The 12,813-nt window shown below is 43.7% G+C and overlaps 1 protein-coding gene across 1 annotated transcript in view; it reads right to left on the bottom strand.

Moving 5' to 3' along the window:
• Window positions 1-12,813, bottom strand: part of HERPUD2 (HERPUD family member 2) — a 268,181-nt gene that overhangs the window by 155,609 nt on the left and 99,759 nt on the right. Inside the window, exon 4 of the mRNA XM_085607481.1 lies at window positions 5,479-5,592. Within this exon, the coding sequence (XP_085463607.1) occupies window positions 5,479-5,592 (114 nt within the window). The remainder of the gene's footprint in view (window positions 1-5,478; window positions 5,593-12,813) is intronic.

Here is a 12,813-nt window from a genome sequence, read left to right as displayed (position 1 = left end):
TGCGTGGCCTATGCTGAGGTGGGAGGGATGGGAGGTACACATCTCATACTTTGCAGTCAATAGCCTCCTCTATATAGCACAACCTGACCCTACTATTCCTAGACTTTTGCTTATATTCCAAATGTTTGGTAACTGGTCTGGATATAAAATCAACTTTGGGGGGGGGGGGGGGATGACATTGTTGAGTCTACTCACTGACTGGCCTAGTCAACCTCTTCAAATTCTTAAGATGGCAACAGCCCAGGATGATGTTAAATATGTTGGCTTATACATTACGAAAGATACAGTGCAGTTCTTAACCAGGAATTTGTACTCAATAGTAGACCAGTTTAAAAGAGACGTTAAACAGTTTAGGGCTCTCCCCTGGTCCCTCATGGGCTGTGCTGCATTGTATACAATGATTACCCTACCTGCTTTATGTACTCCAGAACAGTTCATTCAAGATCCCTCAAGAGTTTTTTGTTGGCTGAAAGAGGAGCTTCGACTCAGTCTGTGGAACAGGGGGCAGCGAGAATCATCCTAGCAAAGCTTATGGGGAATGGGGTTCTACCAAGGCACAATGCACTCATCAACATCTGGAAGTATTACTGGGACTTGCACCTTAATGTGATTAATGAATGGGCATTTGTTCCCGACGTGGAGCTATTACTGACAGCTGGCCAAAAGGCTTTGGGGAGAAGGGATATCCAGCAGTCCTGTACAGTTCAAAGTTCACAAGAAGTCCCTCCATCTACACGAGAGTGGTAGTGGATATCTAAAAAGCGGTTGCAAAATACTTGGGGTGGCACAAGAAAATAAGTCAAGAACCCCACTTTGGGACAGAGACGCCCTAGTAGAGGTGAGAAAACTCAATGGATTTGCCAAGTGGAATAAAATTGGAAATATCACTATCGAAGATATATGGAGGGGGCCACAATTCCATGGAGGGATTTACAGGAGGAATATGAGTAAGCAAACACAGAGGCCATTAGGGATCTGCAAATCAAGCATGTACTGCAAGCAAAAATTGATGGAGCGGCATAGATATATCTTCTACATAAAAGGTTACACTGCTCAGGGAGCCCTTATTGAAACAGGCCACATCTGTGACTTATATGAAAATAATAAATAACTTGTTGGATCCACTTACCTATTTAAAAGTGGACTGGAAGAAAAACCTAGTTGAGTTAGAAGAGTAGTTCAGGGGGGAATTAAGATACCCAGTGATATTGCAATTTCAACCGGGTTTTGATTAGTGCAACTGCGCATACTACACAGATCCTACCAGGCTATAGTCACACTATTAAAAATGTGGCAAGCGACATCTGACATTTGCATAAGGTCAGAAGGACACGTTCCTTTATCTAGCTTGAGAATGTCCCTCTCTGGGGCACTTTTGGGAAGGCATCTTTGCTTTCCTGGGCCAGGTTACGGTCAACAGATGTCAGGTTCACCAATGGTGTGGCCTTGTTAAACATTTGGGGGCAAGGGGCTCCATTGAAGAAAAAAATAAAACACATTGCTGACCACCCTTGGATTGAGGATTGCTGAAAAGAATATTGCCTGTCAGTGGGGTCCTCCATGCCCACTGGAACTAGACAAGAGGAAAAGAGACATACACAGTGGCTGAAAGGCTACTTTACGAAGGAAGAGGCTGTCCAATAAACGGACCAAAATATTAAAACATTGAGAACTCTGAGTTATGCAGTGCAAGTGGATTTTGCTTGGAATTCAGATGCGGGTTGAACACCCTTTGGATAGTGCCAAGTTGTTGAGGGGTTCAGACCTCTACAAGGTGCAAATTTGTAAATGTTGATAGTTTCTTTTTAGAAAACCTGTTAAAATGTAAATGTGGCTCTCATGTTAATGATAAACCTAAACAAATACTACGTAAAATATATATATATATATATATATATATATATATATATATATATATATATACACACATACATACACACACACACCACTTTGCCAGGTAAAAATCTCACTTTTAAATATCAGTCAGTAACTCACCCCTATATAGGCTTTGTAGGCCACAAGGTATGGTGGATGGTATTTAAAAGTGGGACATGAAGGAAATTGTTACCATGACCTTACAGTGACAAGGCCCCTAAAAGCTATTTTCACTGTGGCAGTGCTAACCGTACTAAGTAGAAAATGAGAGCACAGATTAAAATACTAATACTGTATCTCTGATATTGGACCAAGCACTATTGTTGGTAGGTATTAAGAATGCAACTCAATGGTGAAGTGGAATTTTCATAAATATTAACAAAAAGTAACTTTTATAAAGTTACCCTTTACCTGCCAGGAACTGAAAGAAGGCTAATTACCGTAATTCTCAGCCAAGTCTCATCCTGTGCTCAGCCTTGACTAGGTGTGAAAGAGGTGTGCAATGCCTCTGAGGAGCAAACAGGCTGACCTGAATGGGTAGAGGTGATTCCTCGGAAGTTAAGAGAATATGGAGGGTGGGGGCTTTGAGCATCCTTTTTGACACTACAGTGTCAAATCATGCTCGACAGGTCTGTTGAGGCACATGTATCACCCTTTAGCACACTTGAAAGGCAGAGAACAGGATGCCAAGACAGTTCCTCTGCATCACCTGTCGAATTGCTGAAGGGCCCTGCTTTTGTACTGGGGGGGTGGGGGGGAGGGGAGGTAAAACACTGATATGTCATTTAAGTGACTGAATGACTGGTTCCAATTATTGAACATACTCTTATCAGTTGGTCAAAAATGGTCAAAGACTAGACTTTTGGTAAGAGTACCAAAGTTATAAGGTTTTTGGGAACAGAAGGTTACCATTAATTTATCCAAGGAATAGAGTGGGAGGATCCAAATGTTTGGCTGCCAGGCATGAGAACTGCAGATCGCTCAGCCAGGCCGGACAATTTCTGAATAGTGCTCAGTAAAAATAAAGGTCCAATGCAATGAACAGGGTGGTGTATTATACAAGGGGCTTGAAGGTGTGCTTCTTCAAAGGGAGCCAATGCAGCTTCACCAGGTGGTCAATTATTAAGTGCATGGCTAACACCAAAAGTCAGGTGAGCATTCAAATAATCTGATGCTGAGAAATAGGAGATATTTTTGCATGTCCTGCCACAGAGCATAATCAACAGAGGAGAGGATGGCTTGGTGTACTGTTTCTCTGGCTTCAGAAGGCAGAAGCAGAATAACCTCCCTTTTTTCAGAAAACCAGCATAAAGCATGTCATCTTCCCACATTGATTGGTGCGTTGAGTCCTGTAGAAATGTGTGCTTCCCCCTTGCTGTTCCATGACCATATGATTCCCCTCACTCACATAATCTCTTGTAGTGTAGTTTACCTACCACCTTTTACATCAACTCCTCACACAACATTGTGGCATCCCTCAGGGGTCCATCATACCCCCTCTTTTATTCAACATCTACCTAACTCCCTTACCAAACCTGATTAAATCATTAAACCTCACTTGTTACAACTATGCTGATGACACCCTATAGCTGAGACAGAATAGCTCTACAGCTCAAAACTTGACAACTGCCTTCACGCCATAAACACATGGATAATAAGCAACAACCTAAACACCGCAAAGCCCTGTGGACGAAGGATCTAGAGGCCCCTCCAACATAAAGAGAAATCAGAAACCTAGGGTAACCATGAATTTAGAACTAACCCTGACACTACTTGTTAACGCCACAAAGAGTGGCTTCAAAAGAATGAAAACTCAGACTCGCATATTTTAGATAACAAAAGCCTTACATTGTACACAGAGGCTACCAATGAAAAGAACCATTATACCCACAAGTTAAATTCAAGTCTACAAGCAAAATATGACACCATGCTCCAGAATTGCACCACTAATCATCTTACCATAAGGAATCCATAGGAGGTACTGCTTTCAAGGAAACCGGTCCTATGATGCTTGTTTACGGTCCAGGGAGGACCTGGCTTGGCAGTTTGGGCTGGACTGTTCCCATGAGGCACAGGGTCAAGACTGATTTGCATATGGCCAGGTCTAAACTGGGGTGTCATGGTATGCAAAAGAATGATGGATTTAACCCAGATCTATTGACTGGGGGTGAATGTTTTGATTTGTTCTGCATTCCGTCCATCAATTGTGTGTCTTTTTCTGTTTACAAGTCAGCAAGCTCTACAACTTGCTACTATGCAAGATTCGAAGCATCCAGGAGCATATACATGTCAAGACAGTTTTAAATATAGCTATTATCAAGATAACTACATCATTCCAAAGCCCAGGGATAAAACAATAAAAGATATTCTCACATTCAACTTAAATATACAGATTACAGCCCTCAAATATTAAACAACTCTACTAGCACACTACTTCCTATATCAAGGCAGCTTAGGGCTGATCCACGGTTAGCATGGGCATAATGTAGTAATGTTTATTAATAAGTAAACCCTTTCAGCACACATACTACCATGACAGTCAGTGGTCGGCAGACAACTATATCTTAGTCTTCTTACAGTCACATAACAGATATGTGCTTCGGGTTGTTCATCACCCAGTACTTTACCAGCAAATAAAGTTGCCATAACTAACTAAATAGGCAAGGAATAACTGAAGAGATATGTCATTTACTGTTGGTCAAATTGAGGACGCTAATCTACTCTCCAACTGCAAGTCCCAACTTGCTAAATACTATGACCACTTCTTTATGTCTCACAATAATATTCAGATATTGTATATTAGCAACAAAATCCATCCCAGCAGATCTCCACACTATTTCTCTCCAACCACGGCTGCTATGAACCAAAAACTTTAAACAAAATATGAGGTTCGACAATCCAATGCAGTAACCAGCTAAGTACACTATGACCATAAGAAACAACATAAAGGGGCCTGTAGAGTTGCTCAAAGCTGGCAGCTTAACGAAAACCATAAACTGCCCATCTATCTTTCACACCTCTTCATCCAACTCACTGCTAACCACTGCATCCCATAACATGGTAACCACACTTCGGTAGTCAAAAAGCACAACATGAAAACGCTTTCCACATAGGATTGAAAAACAAACAAAACCCTGCAGGGCGTTACTTGCTGCCCAAGTAGGCAAGCGATTCAGTGCCACGCATAAGGGTAGGGAGCGCAATATAAATGCTGCATATATAGTATATAAAAGAATGAGAAATTGACAATTTTGTTTTACAAAGAGAAAAAGGCTGAATGAAAAATTACTTTGCTGATTTTTTGGTCTAGCAATATAGTTTTTTTTTTTTTAAATACTGAAAAGCGCAGTTGTTACTAACTAAAGAATGGTGAATACATAATCACAGCAATCAACCAAAAGGAGGAAAAAAACAGTGTATAGAGAGAAGAGAGAAAATAGCCACAAACGCTAAATATTTCTGTATGCGGTGGATAACAGGAGAAAGTCTGCATTAGCACAGACTGTGAATGCACCCCTTAATCTGTCAAAGAAGCTGTGCATATGAAATGTAGAACCAAAACTCAAGGACAGAAAGTTTACTAAGAAGCAAATCGCAACTCACAGAATTACTGATGGCTTCCGATGATCCAGCAATTTTTCTATTGGTATTAGATTTGGGCGAACTGGGCGGAGTGAGGGTTGAGCACACAAGATGGACCATATGATATTCGTCTTGCTATAAATCATAAAGGAAAACAATCATTCAGTGCAAAAAACTAAATTCAAATCATTTAGAAGTGCCTTTCAAATCAATATAGATAAGCTTAGCAACTGTTATACATTTACTCTTGCATTTCACTTCCTCTAAACGGACAGGAAATGCTCCCTGACCATGGGAAGGGGCAGGAACAGTTCCACATCAGATAAAGCATGCATATCTCTCGCTTTCCCAAACTACGCCCTCACCCCATTTACTATTTTTAGTTTGATCACCACCAAGGAATTTTATGCATGAAAGCAGGGATGCCAAGCAGATCATCTAAGGACGTGGGACTGAAGAACTAGTTGCTTACCCTCAGTAATGCTTTTTCTGGAGAATACTCCAATTGCAGATTCCTCACCTTAGAATATCTTCCCAGGTGGCAGACTGACTGAATCTGGAGAATTTTTTTGTAGCAGTGCCCATGCTTACAGATCGGTGCAAAAAGAACAATTGATGGACAGAATGTTGAACAGTGTCAAACATTCACCCCAGTAGATATCTGGGCCTAAATCCATTGGTTTGTTTTGCTCCCATTACAGTTTAAACCCAGCCATATGCAAATCAGTCTTTACCCTGTTCCCTATGGGAACAGTCCAGATAGGTTGCATTATGAGGATCTACTCTGACTCCCACTCACCTCAGAAGTGGCAGAACAAAGACGCTTTGAAGTACCATCCCATGTGCTGAGGTCTGTTTCTGGTCTCTTTCACTTTCCATGGCCTCAGAGCAGAGTGTGATTGCACATTGTTGGTAACAGTGTTCTGATCACTAACTTGGCACTTTTTTAGATGTTAAAAAGAGGGCATCCCACAGAAGAGGACTATAGAAGGGCAGTGAGGAATCTATGGTTAGATAGGTTATCCATCATAAAGTCAATTAACAAGGCTAAGTAACTTTTTCTTCTGATAGATACTTCTAAGAGCAGAATCCTCATGTTGGAGTAGATACCAAAGCAGTACCTAGTCAAGATGGAAGGTCTGAATTAGGCTCCAACCAAAAAATCTTGCAGAACTGGCTCTCAAGGAAGTAGTGCTTCATTAACTACTGCACTGGAGTCCACATCACAGCTTGGCAGATATCAACAAAAGGGACCCATAAGGCCAAAACAGCAGCCTTGACCCTGGTAGATTGAGCTCTTAGGTCTTCCACGGATTGCTTCTTAGCCAGTGCATAACAGATCTTGAGACAGGGGACTATTCACCTCGACAGGATCTTCTTCTGCACAGTGTTAGCTTTCTTTGCTCAAGAAAACCCCACAAACAGCTGATCGTTTCTTGATATGATCACAGTAAGAACTTAAAGTGCTTTTGGGGCCAACCGATGGAGCCTCTCTTCCTCTTTTGAGGGGTGAGAGAGGTAAAAAAAACAGCTGGTAGCGTCAATTACATGCCCAACGTGGAAGGGAATGCCAAGTTTCTGTAAGAAGGCAACCCAGTCATCATCACCAATCTGTCTTAAAAGAAGGTGGCCTAGGGCAGCTGCACTGAAAAGTTTCCAAGTCAGGAGAAGCAGAAAGCCACTATGCACAGGCTCAAAGGGGCTATGCGAGAGGAATGTAAAGACCAAGTTGGGGTCACTCAGGAGTAGTACAAACTGTTTGGGAGGGTACCATATGTATTAAGCCTTTAATAAACCTCATCACAAAAGGTGAGTTAAAGAAGAACGGTTGGTCCAGAAAACGCAGAAAGGTTGAAAGGGTCAACAAATATCCTGTTACAGTGCACACTGAAAGACTTTGTGGACCTGAAAAGAAAAAGCAAGAAGCTCCGACAGTTTCGCTTAAAATGGGTCCAAGTTCCATGCACCACACTATATTATGAACTTGTCCAGGCGTCCAGCGTAGATGGCTTTAGTAGAGGTGTGTCTGGCAAAGAGGAAGACTCCACCACTTCAGGTGGTAAGTCGAATACAATCAACTGCCTGCCTTAAGGAGATGTAAGTTGAGAAGCTCGGGTGAATGACCCTGTCCTGTTATTGAAACATAAGGTTCTACCAGATGGCAGCCTGATAGAAGGGCATATTCTCATATTCAGGAGTTCCAGGTACCACAGTCTCTGGCCTAGTATGAGGGCAGCTTGACCTGGGTCCGGTCGTCCATCTTCTTCAGAACTCACGTCATGAGTGGCAGTGGTGGGAAAATATACGAGTCCCTTCCTCAATTGCAGTCGGAATGCATTCTGTGTGTTTCTCTTGAAATTCCAACATGCAAAACTTTTGACATTGCCCATTTTTAATGGTGCCGAACAGATCTAGACAGGGTTTACTTCAGTGGTCGAATACGCCCTTGTCACCTCAAAATGTAGATGCCACTTTGCTATGCCAGACAATGTCTGTCTGCTCAGTTCATTCACTCTAGCATTCAGAGAAGACCACCTTCAGAGGCGCAGAGCCCCTTCGGTCACTGGAGCAGGAGCCCAATCTGCCCTGCTTGTTGCAGTAACACATGGCGGCAGTGTGGTCCGTGAGCATGTGCACCAACCTCCCTATAACTCATGAAAGAAGAAAAGCTTTCAGAACAAAACAGATGCCGCGTAGCACCAACAGGTTAATGTGAAGTGGACTCTGCTGGAAACCAGATACCTTTGATATTATCCTCTTCCAAAGGACTCATCAGAACCCAGAAAAATCCTCTCATCACAACTGTCAGCTGGGGGGGGGGGGGGGTCTGGGGGAGGAAGAGTGGCCTGATACAGGACCAACTGTGACTGGTCAGCCACGACTGCAGATCTTGGTCTGCGGTCTCCAAAACCTGGATTGTGTCGGAAAGGGGGCCTTGTTTCTTGGGCTACAGGGACTTTAGGTTCCAATGCAGGGCTCCCATGTGCAATCTGGCATAGTGGGCAAGGAGGATGCAACAAGGTTAAGAGGTCAATAAGCCTCAGAGCCATGTTCCAGTCTTGTTGCTGCGGAGGAAAGGGACTGAACTCCGTGTCCAGGTCCACCTCAATGAATGGAAGGTTCTGTGATGGAATCAGGGGGGGCTTTGACTAATTTATGTTAAATCCATCTGTCGTAATTAAGATGGTGTAAAACAGATTGCTGTAAGCTCATCTTCAAAGCAAAACCAAAGGGGATGATGGACGGAGTGTTGAACAATGCAAGCACTCTCCCCCAGTCAACTGATCTGGGTTTAATCCATCATTATTCTTTAGCTCACTCCGCCACCCCAGACATGGCCATATGCAAATCAGTCTGACCCTGTGCCTCATGGGAACAGTCCAGCCCAAACTACCATGCCACGTCTTCCCTGGACCGGAAACAAGCATCCTGGGACCGGTTTCTGGCTAAATCAGCCGCCATCAGCCAGGCCAGCTTGAATCCAGTGGCAAAGTGAGCAAGGGACCCACGTCTGGGCATACCCTGCCAACTTAGGGCGAACAAAGCAAAACCAAAGGGGATGATGGATGGAGTGTTGAACAATGCAAGCACTCACCCCCAGTCAACTGATCTGGTTTTAATCCCTCATCATTCTTTAGCTCACTCCGCCACCCCAGTTCAGACATGGCCATATGCAAATCAGTCTGACCATGTGACTCATGGGAACAGTCCGGCCCGAACTGCCAAGCCATGTCTTCCCTGGACCAGTGGCAAAGTGAGCAAGGGACCCACGTCTGGGCATACCCTGCCAACTTAGGGCGAACAAAGCAAAACCAAAGGGGATGAGGGACGGAGTGTTGAACAATGCAAGCTCATCTTCAGCAGCCAGTCGTCCAGGTACAGGAATACAGAAATTCCAGACCTCTAAGATGGGTAGCAACTACTGCCATCACTTTAGTGAACACCGGAGAAGTGCTGGTGAGGCCAATGGGGAGCATGGCAAACTGAAAATGCTCCTGGCCTGCTGTCAATGTGGATCCTCAACAGTGTGTTCTGTACCCAAGATAATCTACAGTCTTATGGAACTACAGGAACGTAGGTCTCGGAGGGGGAAACGGTCTCTCAGTAATTCAAAATAGAGTGCCGCTAAATCAAGGGACTCGCAGTTTATCCCGCAGGACCATGATAAGCCTGCTGAAAAGCATCAACAGCCCACGAATGCCAAGATCAAAATCCATTTCCTGCCCCCTGAGATGCCTACATTTGGGTACTAACAGATCTGGGGCTCACGCATTGGGAGTTGAACTTATCAGGGTGATGACTTTCGTGATACATACCATTTATCAGATATACGCTTAGCCCTGGAAAGGTCCGGTGCGCGAAACGTGTTAGCTGCTTCTTGTTGGTGCGTAACATGTACAGAACCTGGTTGTGAATTAAACAGGAAGAATTCATTATCATACACGACCACACTGGACTTCTTTCTTATCAGGGATTGCAGTGAAACAGCAGTGTGTGTGCTTTGGTGTCATTGTTAATGTCCATGTCTGTCGTCCATTGTTCAATTTCAAGGGTAAGGGCAAAACCCCACCATCTGACTACATTCCTTCTTGCCACCATGAGCCCCAATCTGTATAGTATTCTCCGACATTTCTGGAGTTGGTTTCTCCCCATAAATCTAATGCAGCTAATATGGTGGTGGGCAATTCTGAAAAAATGTGAGCTCAGTGAGACAATTTCCACTCCCTTCCAGAAGTCTCTTAATCGGGGGCACTCCCAGATGTCTGAATGAAGCTGGCTTTTAGCCTACAAATCTCAGACATTAACCAGACAACGCACTGCCGGTCTTTACCAGGAGTGTACTGGAGAGATATGCTCTGTGTAAAAAATTAAGTTGTACCAGTCAGAAACTGGCACTCATTGACCCCTCTCTTGGGGCAAAAAGTGCCTCCTCCCATTCCCCATCCAGAAATACCCCTAGGTCTTCTTCCCATTTTTCCTGCAGAGACTCTAACGGATCTGGAGTATTAGTGATTATTTTCCTGTAGATTAGTGGTATAGAACTCTGTTGGAGGGATTCCGACAGTATTCAGTTCTCCAAAGGGGAGAGGTCTTCAATCGTCGTTCTCGTTGGGACATGGACGGCTAGGACTTTTGTTAAATTTACATATTTATACGTCTGAGTACACTAATTAGTATTCCATTTGGAGTGTATATCAAATGGCACGATTCCATCTACCCCTCACAAGTCTCCTAGCTTACTAATCGCAATTATGTTGCAACCCTGCAAGTCGCCAACCTCCTGCAACAGCTCACACACCAACATCGGTGTCTCTTTCGTCAGGATCACTTCTCATTTCATATATTCTGTGGTTGTATCTCATACCTTAATCACTAATTGAGTGTGCTGCAGGAGTGTGGTTATATAACCTAACACAGCCAGATGTCCCTGTGGCGCTAGTGCATGTCTAGCTATTCTCAGTGAAGGTTTGTCAAGCGGAGAAAAGGTCATTTGTTGTCGGTTATTATCAGGGAGGCCTACAATATGCTTAGACGTCCGAGAGGGTAATGCACCCCCATACACTCCTTAGACTAGCTTTCTCAGTGCTATTTATGGATGACTTGCCATGCCACGGTAACATTCTTATTTTTGTCTTAACTTTCTCCAAGCAATCAGGAGGTATCCCTTATGTGGCGGGACGCCCCTTTGCTGGGGCAGCTGTGCGCTATATAAATTTGGTTAACATAACATAACATATATACATTTCGGTAGTACAATCATTTTCAAAATTGCCGCCCTACCAAGGAGGCGCAGACCTTCCGAATGTCTAACATCTGCCTGGAACTAGTTGAAGACCGTAAAAAGATTTCTACACTGGAACTCTTCTTGGTCTTGTGTGACGTGGATACCCAAACATTGAAAAATGGCCGCATCCACAGTGATGGTGCACCAAAGTGCACCCAGTAGAGAGTGGATATAGCTCCAATTTCCTCCAGTTTATATGCAGTCTGAGTAACTACCAAAGATCGCAGGTATGCGCAGCACAGTCAACCGCGGTTTGTCCACATATAGCAGTATATCGTACACGTACAGTGAGATAAGCTCTTCCCAAGTACTGTCCCCTCGATAATGCATCATTATGTATCCAGCGCGCCAATGGTTCCATTGCCAGGGAAAAGATCACTGGGGACAATGGGCACCTCTGTAGTGTTCCTCTTTCTAGCTTACACGGCTACAAAAAACATCCATGTCCCCCTAAACCTAGCTCATGGTTCATTATCTAGCAGCCTCAGCCTCAGCCCCGCCATGTGGTCTGGGCTGACACCCATACAATCCAAAACTTGGAAGATAAAAACCAATTCCAGGGTGTTGAGGGCCTTGGGTGCATCTAATTCCAGGAAAACAGTTGGCTCCACTGTGGTTGCCGCGTACTCCAAGCAGCCAAATAGGCATCTAAGATTTAGGTGGATACTTCTGTTTGTCATAAACCCCAACTGGTCCAGGTGCATCAGCGTTAATGTCGCTTTCCTCAATCAAGAAGCCAACACCTTAGCCAGAATCTGTATCACAAACATTTAACAACAAAATCGGCCAATAGGAGCCACAGAAATCAAAAGTAGTCCTTTCTTGAGTGTAAACACCATCAAGGTCATACATATATTGAGGTGTAAAGTTAACTTACTCGCTAATCTCTGATATAATTCCATAGGTAGCCTGCTGTTTCATGCCCCTTTCCCAGACTGTAGGTATCTGATCTTCTCTCATATTTCAGTCTCAATTATGTCTGCCTTTAGAATGAGACAGTTGTCAAGGGTCAGTTTTAGGAGGGAGATGTCTTTTAGGAATGCACCGATATGGTTTCTCCTTGTCTCAGTTTCCATCTGGTATAACACAGCATAGTATTCGGTAAATGAAGCTGCAATATCAGAGTGTCTGGTTATTTCACCCCTTCCATTCCAGTAAGTGTTGATACTCAAATATGACTTTGATCTTGTCTCCCCAGCCATGCCAGACGTTTGGCAGCTTTATTTCCAACATCAATGGAAATGTCTCTGGGTGGCCAGAAAACTGTTTATCGCTTCCTCGTCATTATATCCTGGCATTCCTTTTGCGTCATTTGTAATTCCAGTTCTAGTTGTTAGTCATTCCCCTGTGTAAGCCTTCTTTCTAGCCCAAGCATGACCTCCTCAATGCAGTTAGCCTTGGTAGTCATTAATGCGGTCAGCCCCTTGGCAGTCATTAATGAAATCACTTGCACCCTGGTAAGTGTCTTGATGGTCTGCCAGACTGTAGTTGAGGGGGCATGGATTGGAGATTCTCAGTTAAAAAATAAAAAAAGGTCTGTTGGTTCCCCAAGTTGCATTACCTTTGCCCTA

This window comes from Triturus cristatus, chromosome 5_2 (genome assembly GCF_964204655.1).
Source record: "Triturus cristatus chromosome 5_2, aTriCri1.1, whole genome shotgun sequence".
Lineage (NCBI taxonomy): Eukaryota > Metazoa > Chordata > Amphibia > Caudata > Salamandridae > Triturus > Triturus cristatus.
Note: the sequence above shows the minus strand (reverse complement) of the source record. Positions and strands in the feature narration are given on the sequence as shown.